The sequence below is a fragment of the Aquarana catesbeiana genome, linkage group LG07 (genome assembly GCF_042186555.1).
Source record: "Aquarana catesbeiana isolate 2022-GZ linkage group LG07, ASM4218655v1, whole genome shotgun sequence".
NCBI lineage: Eukaryota > Metazoa > Chordata > Amphibia > Anura > Ranidae > Aquarana > Aquarana catesbeiana.
In genome coordinates, this window is record NC_133330.1 from 83,478,432 (window position 1) to 83,496,800 (window position 18,369).

An 18,369-nucleotide genomic window follows, 5' to 3' on the forward strand; every position below is an offset into this window, starting at 1 on the left:
ACCTCTGGATATGACGCTGAGCACGTGCACTCAACTTCTTTGATCGACCGTGGTGAGGCCTGTTCTGAGTGGAACCTGTCCTGTTAAACCGCTGTTTGGCCTTGGCCATAGTGCTGCAGCTCAGTTTTAGGGTCTTGGCAATCTTCTTTTAGCCTAGGCCATCTTTATGTAGAGCAACAATTCTTTTTTTCAGATCCTCTGAGAGTTCTTTGCCATGAGGTGCCATGTTGAACTTCCAGTGACCAGTATGAGAGAGTAAGGGCGATAACAGCAAATATAACTCACCTGCTTCCCATTCATACCTGAGACCTTGTAACACTAACGAGTTGACTCGGTTAAATTGATGATAGGCAACTCCTATCCTCATATTGATTAGTGTTTCCAAATTAATAATAACTACTGCAGTAGGGAACAGACACAAAAGATACGCTCAGCATCTTTCCAAATAACTGTTCTGCTTTATTATGACGCAATTGAAGGTTTTTATACACATGATTACGTAGGTATCACATTAATATTACAATTGTACGTTTATGGTAACAAGGGGCGTTACATAGGCAGGCTAATTCTAATCAGGACTCGAAAGAATGTAAATATGTACTGAAAACATTATTAGTGCTGTGTGCACAGTGAGGGCAGTGTGCAATACATACATAATAGAATACAATTATATACAGAACTTCAAATTTCCATTACAGTCTCCCCTCTTTTGATCAATATTTTGATCACTAACCATACCTGCTATCACCTTTAACCTGGAACCTCCACACACTTATGCCGCGTACACACGAGCGGACTTTCTATCCTACTTGGTCCGGCACACTTTCCGACGGACTTTGTCCGCCAGGTGCGCCGGACTTTAAAACGAACGGACTTGCCCACACACGCCGGGATTTTCCGGCGGGCTAAGTCCGCCCGTCTTTCCGACGGACTTTCGCCGGAGTTCCGGCGGACTTTCAGAATGAACGGACTTGCCCACACACGGACAAGTCCGTTCATTTTGAACGTGACTCAGGTGCGACGGGACTAGAAAAGGATGTCAATCTTGCCGCTTTTATCGGCTAGATTGACACCTTGCGAGCCCCGTCGCGGGGCATACCAGGCCCTTAGGTCTGGTATGGATTATAAAGGGGAACCCCGCTACGCCGGAAAAACGGCGTGGGGTCCCCCTAAAATCCATACCAGACCCCGATCCGAGCACGCAGCCTGGCCGGTCAGGAAAGGGGGTGGGGACGAGCGAGCGCCCCCCCCCCTCCTGAACCGTACCAGGCCGCATGCCCTCAACATGGGGGGTGGGTGCTTTGGGGGAGGGGGGCGCCCTGCGCCCCCCCCCCCCAAAGCACCTTGTCCCCATGTTGATGAGGACAAGGGCCTCTTCCCCGACAACCCTGGCCGTTGGTTGTCGGGGTCTGCGGGCGGGGGCTTATCGGAATCTGGGAGCCCCCTTTAATAAGGGGGCCCCCAGATCCCGGCCCCCCACCCTATGTAAATGAGTATGGGGTACATGGTACCCCTACCCATTTACCTAGGAAAAAAGTGTAAGTAATAAAACACACTACACAGGTTTTTAAAATATTTTATTAAACAGCTCCGGGGGGGGGATCTTCCTCCGGCTTCGGGGGTCCCTCCGCTTCATCTTCTCCCGGCATCCGGTTGGTTCTTCTCCGCTCTCCGGCCTCTTCTCCCGGTGTCGCAGGTCTTCGGCCGGCCCCTCCGCTCTCTTCATGTAGCTCTATTGCGAGCGGAGGTCCGGACTTCTGGGCTTCTGGGCTTCTGGGCTTCTGGGCTTCTGGGCTTCTGGGCTTCTGGGCTTCTGGGCTTCTTGGCTTCTTGGCTTGGCTTGGCTTCTCTTCTCTTCCCCCAGATGTTGACACGACGCTCTCTCCGGCTGGACTGGTTTCTGAGGGCTGCGTTGTGACTTATATAGGCGGAGACCCCGCCCCCATATGATGTCACAGTCCCTGGGCATGCTGGGACTGTGACGTTTTAGGGGGCGTGGTCGACCACGCCCCCCGACCACGCCCCCTAAAACGTCACAGTCCCAGCATGCCCAGGGACTGTGACATCATATGGGGGCGGGGTCTCCGCCTATATAAGTCACAACGCAGCCCTCAGAGACCAGTCCAGCCGGAGAGAGCGTCGTGTCAACATCTGGGGGAAGAGAAGAGAAGAGAAGCCAAGAAGCCAAGAAGCCAAGAAGCCAAGAAGCCAAGAAGCCCAGAAGTCCGGACCTCCGCTTGCAATAGAGCTACATGAAGAGAGCGGAGGGGCCGGCCGAAGACCTGCGACACCGGGAGAAGAGGCCGGAGAGCGGAGAAGAACCAACCGGACGCCGGGAGAAGATGAAGCGGAGGGACCCCCGAAGCCGGAAGAAGACCCCCGAAGCCGGAGGAAGATTCCCCCCCCGGAGCTGTTTAATAAAATATTTTAAAAACCTGTGTAGTGTGTTTTATTACTTACACTTTTTTCCTAGGTAAATGGGTAGGGGTACCATGTACCCCATACTCATTTACATAGGGTGGGGGGCCGGGATCTGGGGGCCCCCTTATTAAAGGGGGCTCCCAGATTCCGATAAGCCCCCGCCCGCAGACCCCGACAACCAACGGCCAGGGTTGTCGGGAAGAGGCCCTTGTCCTCATCAACATGGGGACAAGGTGCTTTGGGGGGGGGGGGGCGCAGGGCGCCCCCCTCCCCCAAAGCACCCACCCCCCATGTTGAGGGCATGCGGCCTGGTACGGTTCAGGAGGGGGGGGGGCGCTCGCTCGTCCCCACCCCCTTTCCTGACCGGCCGGGCTGCGTGCTCGGATCGGGGTCTGGTATGGATTTTAGGGGGACCCCACGCCGTTTTTTCGGCGTAGCGGGGTTCCCCTTTATAATCCATACCAGACCTAAGGGCCTGGTATGCCCCGCGCTCGCCGCAATAGGAAGATTTGTTTTTCCTATTGCAGCGAGCGCGAGATGCAATACCATCCCCTCGTGTCGTATTTGGTCTGTCGGACCAGCCTACACACGAGCGGGCTTTCCGTCGGACCAGCACACACACGAGCGGACTTTCCGCCCGAAACTGAGTCCGACGGAAAGATTTCAAACATGTTTGAAATCTAGGTCCGGCGGGCTTTTGGGAAGAAGTCCGCCGGAAAAGTCCGCCGCCGCCCACACACGGGCGGATTGTCCGGCACACTCTGGTCCGCCGGACCAAGTATGCCGGAAAGTCCGACCGTGTGTACGCGGCATTAGGTAATCCTGGCCAAAGAGGCAAAAAACTCCATTGTGGAGAAAATAATAGCTGAGCAACTTTTTCATTACAAAATGACTTTTCATTGTGAAAAACAAATGATTGATAAGACATATTTACAGAGTACTGACTGTACTCTCATGTGGCCAGAATGGCCTTCTAGCTGAATTGTGGGCATGCTGACTTATCAGCATATGTAAACACAGACAATTCTACATAAAATGGAAGACGTACAAAAGACAAGTATGACTTCAACATGGCTAAACTACCTTTCAAATATATATATATCCCTTACAATTAAAGTAATTGAATCAAAAAGTACCCTAGACTGTGATCACAAGAGGGAAACAAATCAAACACAGAGATTTCTTTAATTTAGTCATTTTTGCAGTGTCTAATGTGGATCCAGGTGACTTTTCCTACAAGTTTTGCAAAAACTGTACATGAAATAGATGCTGTATTGAGTCTCCAAACATTTCCTTATATATAAATGTCTCTTAACAATCCATAAGTCACCTGGCTTTAGTTTTAGATCCTTCCAAACTTTTAGGATCTGGAATTGGGGAGAAAACACATAAATTAATTTTTCAAAAACCTTAAAAGATCAGCAACATTCTCTGTGAGATCCGAATGGAGGACTTCAGCTGCTGAGACAAAATATAAGCAAGTGAGTAACACACTCCCAAACCAAATCCATAGGGAGAGAGTCCAACATCCCCCTTAGGGGCTTCATAAAATATAAGAAAACATTCAGGCAAAAGTTTCCTAGTTTCTTACTCTACTTTGTCCGCTACATTGTAGACAGTAGGGGGGTGTAAAAGTAAAACCTCAAAACTTCTAGTAAGGACTCTCCTATAAAAATGATTTCCTCTGTTACTCTCTGTAGATTCTGCACTCTATATTTACAAACTACTTCTGATAACACTTTTTACTGTGGCCTTTGCAGTAGCATTTGCCACTGGACATCCAGAAAACATGTCCATACAGACAAAATGCATACTCATAAAATCCTGACTTGGGCATCTCGATATTTTTTTTTTGTAAAATCTGGAAGGGATGTTCAGCTTTTGGTAACACCTTTGGTAACGGGTAAAACAAGAAGTGGTATGTTATAAAAACAACTGTGGAGAACCCTGGCTCTATCCCACGCTCATTTACTAAGGCAGCCATAACTGCTTGTGACTGATGACACGGTCCATGTGTCAAGCTGGAGGGAAAAGAGTGGCTGGCAGACATAAATGATCACCTTTTCCAAAGTCCTGTTTCATAAGAAGTTGCCCCCTGTGGACCACTTGTTCTTCTCGTTCTGGGTTCCTTAAAGTTGAATTATTAATCCCAGCTATACTGGGCCAGAACTAGGGTGGAATCTGTGAGTTGCACAGACCCATCAAGTGTCCGGGGCTGTAAATGCAGCATCCTTAGTCGCCTGGTCTGCTTCCATGTGTGAAAGTTAATATGGCTACCTCAGCAAGAACCTGGAAGGCTGAAAACAGCCAATCAAATTAACTTGACATGCTTTATTGGTTTACCTGCAGAAGTAAAAACAAACTTCTGGCCCTTCAAATGGAACCAAAAGCTCTCTATATCTTGACTATCTATATAAATATATACTCTTTTTATAGCTCACAGACTTTGCTAAAACATGGAGCTCTGCTTCTTGAGCTGGGGAAAAAGGATCCAATGACTTTCAATACAGAGTATCCTTCTGGGTGATAAACTGCATCCTCAGTATAAAACCGGGAATAACTCTACAAAAAATGTAATATCTGGGTCTTCAGGGAGTGTGTCCTGCACTGGGCTCATAGCAGCTGATTCCTACACCATCAATTTAACACATGTGGTTTTCCTTTGTCTCCAGCCTCCTCCAATAGAGGCAATAAGGTGGTTGTATTCAAATATACGCATTTTTCATTGTTAGATTTGTACATAAACAAACTCATATTTTAAACCTTTCATTAGACAAACATTTAGTTAGCTGTATATTTGCTGCACAGAATGTGGGACCATTAAAAATTAAATGTTTGACCAAAACAATATCTAACTTTGTCTAATAGCACCTTTGCATAAAAGCTACAGCTCTGATATATCGGGATGAACCCTTCATTACTGGGTCCAGCTTGCATAAATCTATTACAATGGCTTGTTTTCTATCACGCTGTTTGTGTAAGAACTCCAGTTTCATGTTTCAAAAGACAACTTTTTCCTGGCAATATTATAATAAATGATAACAATACCCTGCGGTCATAAATCCAAAATATTCTTCTGGTTATACCACTATACTTACAAGGAAAAGGGGCACATCATTTCACAATCCACACATTCTGCTTTGGATTTCAAAAATAAAAATAGATAAAAACAAAAGGATCATCAATCTGTATGATGAACCAGAAAGCATCAAAAACTATAAAACAACTGGCTGCAGGTGGCATCTATCTTAACGGTGTGTGGACTTGATGTGATGGGTCTGTTATATTTAAATTTCATTTATTATTACTCTCACATCATGGACCGCACATCAAGTTGTTATCAAGAACCTTAAAATTTCATTTTTGTAGAAAAACTTCTTATATATCCCATCCATCTTGTCTTTGTTAAATATTATGGAGGCTATATTCCAAATAACACCCTCATCTTAATCTTTTTTTTCTCTCAATAAGGGCTTATTGTATAAATGTAAAATTACAAAATTGTTATCTTAATCTAAACTAATCCCACTTTTACAAATTTCCCCATTAACCTGGATTTCATTTCCAACCAAAGGTTGTCAAAACCAGTTTCAATATATCTATATTATTAATAAAATTGTTAAACTCATATTAGAAATTAATACTCATTATTACTTAATTTTACTTAATTTCCCTTTTTTAAATGCACTGTTTCCACTATCAAAGGATATTCAATTTGTGTAATACACAGTTAAATGTAACCTTCATTTTACCATGTTTAGAAAACAGATTCAAAATAATTGTGATCACATTGTTTACCATTAGATTCGTTAACCCGCCACATTTTGTTATAATTGTTTTGTCTAAAAAACTGGAATTGGCATGGTGTCCTTCCAGGTTATCACTGACCTCTCATCCCCGCTACATTCTTTCCTGAGAGCACAAAGGAGGGGGTCACATCTGCATACATGACACACACAAGAGATAGAACTAAAAGTCCCAGCATTCGCACACACACACATACAATATCTCTCTAAAAAAATACATTTTCCCATTTGTACACAACACATGCATATCATTCTCTCACTTTCTTTTAACTCTCATTAATATTTCCCTGCCTAAATTCCGCTTTCCTTATTTTGCTCAGAAATCTTTTATATCTAGCTTCTATGATCAGACGGGCAGCCAGAGTGCTCATCCCATCTTCCCTCTCTGACAACATATAAAGTATTCTGTTTTAACTCTCATTTCTCTGTGCCTGACCCCAAATTCATCCCACAACTTAACATGAAAATGTCCCTTTCAGTCTAGTGTTAAATGTCACCCTTCATCCATCCTGCTCACATTGATAGCTGTTTCTCTAGCTGTTTACTCTGCATGATTCTTAGTCCCTGTGGACCTTGGTAACCCAGTTACCCATTGTGGATCCCTGTCTACTTTAACCATTAATCTAGGGGCTCAGTATAGGCGGAACCGCACCTTCGGTTCATATATAGCGCTCCTCTTGCACTGGGCATTTTAGAGGGTCTCTTCATTCCCTTACTTAACCACTTGCCGACCGGGCCATAGTCGAAAGACGGCTGCAGCGCGGTCGGCTAGTTCTGGGTGGACGTCCGTGGGACGTCCTCCCAGAATACTGCTCTCGCGCGCCCCCTGGGGCGCGCACCCGAGAACTTCCGTGACCGCCGGGTCCAGAGGACCCGGCGCATCACGGATCACGGTAAACGGCCGCTGATCGCGGCCGTTTACCATGTGATCACTCCGTCAAATGACGGAGCGATCACATGTCAACAGACATGACGCCGGTTCCTCCCTCCCCTCTCTGTACCGATCGGTACAGTGCGAGGGGAGAGGGGGAGGGATCGGATGGCAGCACCGCTGTGGGCTGCATGTGTAGTGCCCACAGCGGTGCTCAGTGACAATTGCAGTCACATCCATCCATCCCTCCATGCTCAGCCATCCCTGCAATACTCTGCATAATACCCCGCAATACTCTGCGTAATACCCCGCAATACTCTGCGTAATACCCCGCACTACTCTGCGTAATACCCCGCACTACTCTGCGTAATACCCCGCACTACTCTGCATAAATACCCCGCACTACTCTGCATAAATACCCCGCACTACTCTGCGTAATACCCCGCACTACTCTGCATAATACCCCGCAATACTCTGCGTAATACCCCGCAATACTCTGCGTAATACCCCGCAATACTCTGCATAAATACCCCGCAATACTCTGCATAAATACCCCGCAATACTCTGCATAAATACCCCGCAATACTCTGCATAAATACCCCGCAATACTCTGCATAATACCCCGCAATACTCTGCATAATACCCCGCAATACTCGGCATAATACCCCACAATACTCTGCATAATACCCCGCAATACTCTGCATTATACCCCGCAATACTCTGCATAATACCCCACAATACTCTGCATTATACCCCGCAATACTCTGCATAATACCCCGCAATACTCTGCATAATACCCCACAATACTCTGCAATATACCCCACAATACTCTGCAATATGCCCAGCAATACTCTGCAATATGCCCAGCAATACTCTGCAATATGCCCAGCAATACTCTGCAATATACCCAGCAATATACCCTGCACTACTCCGCAATACTCTGCAATACCCCGCAATTTTTAACCAGTTCCCGCCCATAGTCATATGACGTCCTTGACTTTGAGCGGGGATATCTGAATGATGGGTGCAGCTACAGGCATCATTCAGATATCAGCTTTTTCAGCCGGCGATTCCCTACACCATAAGAATGATCATAGTGGCTGTTACACTGCTTGATCGTTCTTACGGGAGGCGAGAGGGGATGCCCCCCCCCTTCCCGCCACCCTCCGGTGCTTCTACCGACTCACCGCTACGATCGAAGCCAAGATCGTTTTTTTTTTTTTTTTTTTTTTATTTCAGGCTTCCCAGCCTAGAGGTGAGATGTGGGGTCTTATTGACCCCATATGTCACTGTAAAGAGGACCTGTCATGCCATATTCCTATTACAAGGATGTTTACATTCCTTGTAATAGAAATAAAAGTGATCAAAAATTTTTTTGGGGGGGGAAAAAGTGTCAAACTAAAATAAATAAAGTAAAATAAACAATAAAAAAAAAAAAAAAAAACGTTTAAAGCGCCCACATTCGTGTGCTCGCATGCAGAAGCGAACACATACGTAAGTCCCGCCCACATATGAAAACGGTGTTCAAACCACACATGTGAGGTATCACTGCGAACGTTAGAGCGAGAGCAATAATTTTGGCCCTAGACCTCCTCTGTAACTCAAAACATGTAACCAGTAAAAAATTTTAAAGCGTCACCTATGGAGATTTTTAAGTAGCGACGTTTGGCACCATTCCACAAGAGTGTGCAATTTTGAAGGGTGACATGTTAGGTATCTATTTACTCGGCGTAACTTCATCTTTCACATTATGCAAAAACATTGGGCTAACTTTACTGTTTTATTTTTTTTTAAAGCACAAAACAGTTTTTTTTCCAAAAAAAAAGCGTTCGAAAAATTGCTGCGCAAATACCGTGCGAGATAAAAAGTTGCAACAACCGCCATTGTATTCTCTAGGGTCTTTGCTAAAAAAAATATATATAATGTTTTGGGGTTCTATGTAATTTTCTAGCAAATAAATTATTATTTTTACACGTAGGAGAGAAATATAAGAATTGGCCTGGGTGCTCCAGAACGCCTGGAGGTGCTCCGTGCATGTTGGGCCTCTGTATGTGGCCACGCTGTGTAAAAGTCTCACACATGTGGTATCGCCATACTCGGGAGTAATAGCAGAATGTGTTTTGGGGTGTAATTTGTGGTATGCATATGCTGTGTGAGAGAAATAACCTTCTAATATGACAATTTTGTGAAAAAAAAAAAGAAAAAAAAAAATCTTGATTTTGCAAAGAATTGTGGGAAAAGATGACAATTTCAAAAAAACTCACCATGCATCTTTCTAAATACCTTGGAATGTCTTCTTTCCAAATAGGGGTCATTTGGGGGGTATTTGTACTTTTCTGGCATGTTAGGGTCTCAAGAAATTAGATAGGCCATCAGTACTTCAGGTGTGATCAATTTTCAGATATTGGCACCATAGCATTTGGACTCTCTAACATTCACAAAGACCAAATAATATACACCAAGTTGTACTTATTTTTACCAAAGATATGTAGCAGTATAAATTTTGGCCAAAATTTACAAAGAAAAATTACTAATTTGCTAAATTTTATAACAGAAACAAAGAAAAATTCATTTTTTTACCAAATTTTCAGTCTTTTTTCTTTTATAGCGCAAAAAATAAAAAACCCAACGGTGATTAAATACCACCAAAAGAAAGCTCTATTTGTGTGAAAAAAAGGACAAAAAATTCATATGGGTACAGTGTTGTATGACTGAGTAATTGTCATTCAAATTGTGAGAGCACCGAAAGCTGAAAATTGGTCTGGTTAGGAAGGGGGTTTAAGTGCCCAGTGGTCAAGTGGTTAATTCAATGCTCATAATGACTGGCCAGTCTTCTCTACGTGTGCCTATACCCTCTTGCCTCTAAACTGCTTTATCTAGCAGATGTACTACATAAACCTGTGAACAACACTATTCTTCCCTTTCTTATCTATAACACTCCGATGGACAATAGACAGTGACAACATATATAACCACCAATCAATACAGTTCGATTAAGGGGAGTAAAATAGGTATCCTTTGTCCCGAAAATGCCTTACCGATCAAGGAAGTCTGATAACTCAAAAGGCAAAAGACTTACCTCAGCCGGATTCCCGGATCGTCTCAAGCACCTCGTTTCGGATACTCGGGGTTACCTGGAAACCCCTCCTAAGGCAAAGCGCGCCGTGCTGACTCGGTTAAATTGATGATAGGCAACTCCTATCCTCATATTGATTAGTGGTTCCAAATTAATAACTACTGCAGTAGGGAACGGACACAAAAGATACGCTCAGCATCTTTCCAAATAACTGTTCTGCTTTATTATGACGCAATTGAAGGTTTTTATACACATGATTACGTAGGTATCACATTAATATTACAATTGTACATTTATGGTAACAAGGGGCGTAACATAGGCAGGCTAATTCTAATCAGGACTCGAAAGAATGTAAATATGTACTGAAAACATTATTAGTGCTGTGTGCACAGTGAGGGCAGTGTGCAATACATACAAAATAGAATACAATTATATACAGAACTTACAAATTTCCATTACAGAGTCACATGACATCGGGAAGGGAAAATGGCTAATTGGGCCCAATTTGGACATTTTCACTTTCCCTTAGGGGTGTACTCACTTTTGTTGCCAGTGGTTTAGACACTAATGGCCGTGTGTTGAGTTATTTTGAGAGGACAGCAAATTTACACAGTTAGGCCTCATGTACACTACTGCTGGTAAACGAACGTTTAGGAGCAGTTGGGCATTTTTTTCAACTGCTCCTGAACCCTCCTCTGTTATCTTATCAGTACATGTACACAGGTTTGTTTATAGTCCTTTCTAGACAGTTGCGTGTTAGAGGCATTTCAAACGCTAAACACGGTAACTCGCATTTAGCCGCGTTTTGTTTACAGAGGTTTTTTATTTTTGGCTATTTTGAAAAAAAAAAAAAATTTTTCAAACGCTTCTAAATGCGACAGCTAAACGCAGCTAAACGGCCATTTTTAGACGTTGGGTTCCAGCTGTCAAGTTAAAATTGTTCAGGAGAACAACATCCCATGTACATGAAGCCTTATACAAGCTGTACACTCACTAGTTTACGTTGTAGCAAAGTGTCATTTCTTCAGTGTTGTCACATGAAAAGATATACTAAAATATTTACAAAAATTTGAGGGGTGTACTCACTTTTGTGAGATACTGTATATGGTTTTTGGAAAAAATCTAAAGAAGATTGTATAGTGTGTATCCTGCTTTTAGTTTTTTTTTTTCTAAACAGCACGGAATATTTTGACTATAGTGGTGGTGGTGGTTGTGGATAATAAATTTAGCAAAGAGGGGTGGTCCCACAACTGACAGCTCTTGTTGCCGTGTAGGTTTTTTTGTAGATTTTAGCCTGAATTGTTTATAGATATTATTTTGTTCTTCTTCTTTCTTAAAATATCATTGCAATGTAAGTTGTTCATAAGGTGGATTCATAATGGATGACTGTTCTGTTATGTTTATAGAAGACCTTGAACTTGGTTCTACCCACAAAGGAAAAAAAGGACATAAGCACCAAAAGAAGGTGATTGAGGCTCCGAAAGCACAAAAATATTTCCACTTTGAATACGTCCTGCTTCCCGAGTTCACAGAACCCACTAAAGTTGACGTGGTGATGTTTGGGGTTGTGGCAAAGCTGTATATGGATCATGAGTCTCGGGTAGGTTGACTGAGCTAGCAAACAATATTTTAGACTCAGTGATGTCATCCCTGGGTTTGTGTGCTTCTTTAAAGTGGTTGTACACCCTTCCATATACCCAGTGAAGTGACTATCCACATGTGATGCACAGAGATTAAACAAATCCTCCTACATAAGTTGTATGTGTTTATCTGAAGTCTTCTCTAATTGTTCAAAGTCCGGAATTTATAAAGCTTGTCTGAGGTGTCAGAAAAAAGGGGCCGGAGAGCTGAAGTTACACTCTGCAGAGCTCAATGAGGAGAGCTCTAAGACGGCTTTCACACCGAGCCGCCTATTTTTAGTGGCGTTTTACCATCGGATTTGTGGCGCATTTCGGCTGCTAGCGGGGCACTTTTACCCCCCGCTAGAGGCCGAGAAAGGGTTAAAACCACCTGCAATAGCGCCGTTTTGCTGGCGGTATCGCAGCGCTGCCCCATTGATTTCATTGGAGAGCAGTGGTGGAGGAACGTTAAACACACCGCTCCTTCACCGCTCCAAAGAAGCTGCTGGCAGGACTTTTCCTGACGCCCTGCCAGCACACCGCTCCAGTGTGAAAACCCTCGGGCTTTCACACTGGAGTGAATGGAGCAGCTGTTTGAGGGCAGATTGCAGGTGCTATTTTTAACGCTATAGCGCCTGCAAAACGCCCTCGGTGTGAAAGGGGTCTAAGAGCTGGTTGGAGGGAAGGTACACACCCCCTTCACACAGCACACAGGAACAGAGCTGAGGCTGTCAATCAGCTGGAGGTCCTTCCCCTGTCACCTCTTTTCACTTGGTGTCAGGAAAATGTGTCAAAAGGGATTCATGTTGATAGCAGAAGAAAGAAACAGCAGGCAGAAATGACACTTAGCCCAGGTTCACATTGAGGGCAGGTTTGACATCGTGCAAGTTCAGCTGAACTTGCACGATTTCAAACCGGCAATGCAGTCCGACTTCAGGGGTGATTTCACAGACATCTGTGCGGTTCATGTACAGATGTCTATTCAAATCGCCACCGAAGTCTCTAAAAGTAGTACAGGAACTTCTTTTGGGAATCGGTGCGGCGCTGCACCGATTCTGGCGGTGCCGTTGCTAGTAATAGCCAGCGATTTGACGTGTCAAAATGACTCGATATGAACATGAGCTATGTGTTATTAATTGAGATGAGTACACACTATAGAGAGGTATGCTTTGTTCATATTTCATGTCTGAGGTTTACAACCATTATAATGCATTGTAGGCAGATCATGGCTGGTGTGATTGGCTGACAGGACACATCACAGCACCCTGCCTCGCTACTCCCTCATGATCCCTCGACCTTACTGCAAGAAATGGTCTGCCATTTAGGTGGAGTTCTGCAAATATCAAAAATCCTTCATGGACAGGTGTCAGTCTGGAGGAGGGGTGTTTTTAAGCAGACTGCCCAAAGTAATGTCCACATGTGATGCTGAGCCTCCACGATTAACAAAACTGAAAACCAACTAATGAAAGTGGCAGACCAGGGACAGTCAGTTTGAGAAGAAATTTAGACTATGTTGCTTTTAAAGTGGTAGTAGCTTGTAAAAAGTAATTGTTTACTTGTACCTACATGTAAGCCTAAAATAAGGCTTACCTGTAGGTACAGTAAATATCTCCTAAATGTGCGCCGTTGAGAGACCCATGCCACGTCATCGTGGCTCCACACAGTCAAACAGCTAAAGCCTGCGAATCAGGAAGGAAGATCGGGTGAAGATGGAAGCCCTCTGTCTGAAGTGAGCTCACACCGCTCGAGGGCTTCGTTCTAAGGTAAGTCTTTCATAATGTGATGCATACTAGCACATTATGCTACAGTGCCTTGAAAAAGTATTGATATGTATTTTATTGGGATTTCATGTGATAGACCAACACAAAGTGGCACATAATTGTGAAGTGGAAGGAAAATTATAAATGTTTTTCAAAATTTTTTACAAATAATTATCTGAAAAGTGTGGCCTGCATTTGTATTCTTTGTAGAACCACCTTTCGCTGCAATTATAGCTGCACGTCTTTTTGGGGACATCTCTACCAGCTTTGCACATCTAGAGAGTGACTTTTTTTACCATTCTTCTTTGCAAAATAGCTCTGTCATATTGGATGGAGAGTGTCTGTGAACAGCAATTTTCAAGTCTTGCCACAGATTTTCAATTGGATTAAGGTCTGGACTTTAACTGGGCCATTCTAACACATAAATATGCTTTGATCTAAACCAGTGTTTCTCAACCTTTTTTCCGTCAAGGCACCCTTAAAATTATGAACAGTCTCAAGGCACCCCAGTCTAAAATGTAAAAAATGGTTCTAATATTTTTACATACCGCATCAACATCCACACATAAGACTCCCAATGTTATAGGTGATGTATTCTCCACAACTTTATCCCTGACCTGTCTGGTGTGTTCCTTGGCCTTTATGATGCTAATCGTTCATTAAAGGGGTTGTAAAGTTTTTTTTTTTTTTTTTTTTTTTTTTAAATAACAAACATGTTATACTTACCTTCACTGTGCAGCTCGTTCTGCACAGAGTGGCCCCGAACCTGGTCTTCTGGGGTCCCTCGGCGGCTGTTTCAGCTCCTCCCCGCAAGCATTTACCACCTTCATGCGAGCTCCCTCGCACGGTGGTGAGTGCTTGCGGGCGCGCTCCCGTGATACAGCCGGCGGCTATAGCCGCTCGCTGTATCACTCGGCCCCGCCCCCCGGCGTGCCGCGTCATCGGATGTGATTGACAGCAGCGCGAGCCAATGGCTGCGCTGCTTTCAATCCATCCACTGCAGCCAATCAGCGACCAGGCTGAGCTGCAATGAAGCTGACGAGGACGAGCAGCGAAGATTCGAGGCGTCAGGTAAGTAAAACGGGGGGCCTGGGGGCGGCGGTACTGTCAAAAGTTTTTTCACCTTAATGCATAGAATGCATTAAGGTGAAAAATGTTTTACCTTTACAACCCCTTTAAGGTTCTCTAACAAACCTCTGAGGACTTCAAAGAACAGCTGTATTTATACTGTGATTAAACTACACACAGGTGGACTTTATTTACTTATTAGATGACTTCTGAAGGCAATTGGTTCCACTAGATTTTAATTAGGGGTATCAGAGTAAAGGGGGCTGAATACAAATGCATGCCACACTTTTCAAATATTTATTTGTAAACATTTTCCTTCCACGTCACAATTTTGTGCCACTTTGTGTTTGTCTATCACATAAAATTCCAAAATAAAATACATCTATGTTTTGACATATGAAATGTGGAAAATCTCAAGGGATATGAATACTTTTTCCAAGGCACTAAAGTTTCCTGCAGGGGAACATTTTTCTGGATATTTTTTTTTTTTTGCCGTTTACTATCGCTTTAAAAGACTTCTCAAGAAAATATTTGATCTGACCTCCTCTCCCCACTTCAAAACTAAAAAAAAAAGAAAAATATTTGATGGAGTCCGCTTTAAATACCTTTTCAGACTGGAGTCTGACCTGTGTCATAATGAATGTCATTTATTTTGTTCCTGTGTAATACCACAATTTGTCAGCAGGTGTCACTGCCGTTGAAATGTGAAGTTTGTTACAGTGTATCCTTGAAAAACCTTTCTCGCACAACAGTATGAGTATTTAAACCAAGATGATTAGTTGCTACATATCATGGTTCTTTGTAAAGCTTTGCGAAAAAAAAAAAAAAAACAGTATATTTAGTATAAGTGTCTATTATAGATACAGTATTTGCTACTTTTGTATATTGTGTGTAGGCATTGACATGTGAAAAATATCACGTTGCTTTATTTTTTTTGTTAAAAGGCTTATGTTTGATCAATGCTGCAATTTGTAGATAAACAAAAACTGATGTAAAACAATTGCCTATGGTTGCCATAGAAAATTATCAGCTGACATATTCCATATAAAATCTAATTGACTTCTGTGGACAACACAAAACCTTTTGCTTCATCCTCCACCCTATAGTTTCCACCTATAGTAAGATGTAGCATATGAAGCCACATATGTGGCTTGAAATGCAGGTCACTAGTTCAGACAATGATGAATTTATCAGGTAAAAGCTATAAAACATATTATAATCATCCTGTGCCACCCCTGCTATGTCCAGTGACATTCATCCCAGTCTGAAATGTACAGATCTGTTTTGTCAAATATACACAATCTTAGTTTAAACCTTTCCTTTTTCAGTTAATAAAGCCGTGGCAAGAAGGTGACAAAATATGGTTGTCATGGAGCCATAGCATTGATCTCCAGGTGACAAAAGAAGCTTTAATGAAAGCTTTATCACATCAGATACAAGTGAAAATATGGGATACAAAGGACAAAGTATCAGCAAAAGCCAGATTTGATCGACCTAAGGCATTCCGCGTGTCACATGTGAAGCATGGGGAGGAGTCTGAAGGTAATATTCTGTTTGTTCTTGTCTTGTACTTTCATTATAAAGTTAGACTTATAGGGGGTTTTACTAAAACTGGAGAGTGCAAAATCTGGTGCAGCGCTGCAAGGAAACCAATCGGTTCCCAGGTTTTATTGTCAAACGTTAATTGAACAAGCTGAAGTTAAAAGCTGATTGGCTACCATGCACAGCTGCACCAGATTCTGAGTGCTCCAGTTTTAATAAATAAATTCCCCCCAAATATGTAATTTTTTAAATCCCTAATTTAGGATTACTGCCTTCTTATTGGCTTTTTTTTTTACTTATGCCCATACAGGCAAATCCTATTTAAATAATTAAAGGATCACTAAAGATATATATATATATTTTTTTTTAAATAACAAACATGTTATACTTACCTCCATTGTGCAGCTCGTTTTGCACAGAGTGGCCCTGAACCTGGTCTTCTGGGGTCCCTCGGCGGCTGTCTCGGCTCCCCCCCCCGCCAGAACTCAACACTTTCATGCAAGCTCCCTTGCATGGTGTTGAGTGCTTGCGGGCGCTCTCCCATAATACAGCCAGCGGCCATAGCCGCTCACTGTATCACTCAGCCCCACCCCCCGGCGCGCCGCGTCATTGGATGTGATTGACAGCAGCACGAGCCAATGGCCGCGCTGCTTTCAATCCATCCACTGTAACCAATCAATGGCGGGGGTGGTGGGGGGCGGGCTGGGGGGCCGGTATTGTCAGATGTTTTTTCACCTTAATGCATAGAATGCATTAAGGTGAAAAAACTTTTACCTTTACAACCCCTTTAACCACTTAAGGACCGCCTCACGCCGATGTACGTCGGCAAGGCGGCACGGGCAGGCAAAATCACGTACATGTACGTGATTTGCCTCCCGCGGGTGGGGGGTCCGAACGGACCCCCCCCCCGCCGCCCGAGGCAGTCCCGTTTGGTCCCCCGGCGATCGGAGATGAGGGGGAGGCCATCTGTTCGTGGCCCCCCCCTCGCGATCGCCGCCGGCCAATCAGATCACTTCCTTTGCTGCTGTATGCTAAACAGCAGCAAAGGAAATTATGTCATCTCTCCTCGGCTTGGTATTCCGTTGCAGCGCCGAGGAGAGAAGACATCAATGTGAGTGCACCAACACTACACAACACAGTAGAACATGCCAGGCATACAAAACACCCCGATCCCCCCGACCCCCCCCAATCACCCCCCCCCCTCCCTGTCACAAACTGACACCAGCAGTTTTTTGTTTTTTTTGTTTTTTTTTTCTGATTACTGCATTGGTGTCAGTTTGTGACAGTTACAGTGTTGGAACAGTGAGTATTACCCCCCTTTAGGTCTAGGATACCCCCCTAACCCCCCCTAATAAAGTTTTAACCCCTTGATCACCCCCTGTCACCAGTGTTGCTAAGCGATCATTTTTCTGATCGCTGTATTAGTGTCGCTGGTGACGCTAGTTAGTGAGGTAAATATTTAGGTTCGCCGTCAGCGTTTTATAGCGACAGGGACCCCCATATACTATCTAATAAATGTTTTAACCCCTTGATTGCCCCCTAGTTAACCCTTTCACCACTGATCACCGTATAACCGTTACGGGTGACGCTGGTTAGTTCGTTTATTTTTTATAGTGTCAGGGAACCCGCCGTTTATTACCGAATAAAGGTTTAGCCCCCCGATCGCCCGGCGGTGATATGCGTCGCCCCAGGCAGCGTCAGATTAGCGCCAGTACCGCTAACACCCACGCACGCAGCATACGCCTCCCTTAGTGGTATAGTATCTGAACGGATCAATATCTGATCCGATCAGATCTATACTAGCGTCTCCAGCAGTTGAGGGTTCCCAAAAACACAGTGTTAGCGGGATCAGCCCAGATACCTGCTAGCACCTGCGTTTTGCCCCTCCGCCCAGCCCACCCAAGTGCAGTATCGATCGATCACTGTCACTTACAAGGCACTAAACGCATAACTGCAGCGTTCGCAGAGTCAGGCCTGATCCCTGCGATCGCTAACAGTTTTTTTGGTAGCGTTTTGGTGAACTAGCAAGCACCAGCCCCAGGCAGCGTCAGGTTAGCGCCAGTACCGCTAACACCCACGCACGCAGCATACGCCTCCCTTAGTGGTATAGTATCTGATCGGATCAATATCTGATCAGATCTATACTAGTGTCTCCAGCAGTTTAGGGTTCCCAAAAACGCAGTGTTAGCGGGATCAGCCCAGATAC

At 44.0% G+C, this 18,369-nt stretch overlaps 1 protein-coding gene across 1 annotated transcript in view; it reads left to right on the forward strand.

Annotated features, from left to right (window-relative positions):
- CFAP92 (cilia and flagella associated protein 92 (putative)) overlaps positions 1 to 18,369 on the forward strand; it is a 303,652-nt gene that overhangs the window by 29,750 nt on the left and 255,533 nt on the right. The window contains exons 3-4 of the mRNA XM_073592393.1: positions 11,581 to 11,774; positions 15,950 to 16,163. Coding sequence (XP_073448494.1) covers positions 11,581 to 11,774; positions 15,950 to 16,163 — 408 coding nt within the window. The remainder of the gene's footprint in view (positions 1 to 11,580; positions 11,775 to 15,949; positions 16,164 to 18,369) is intronic.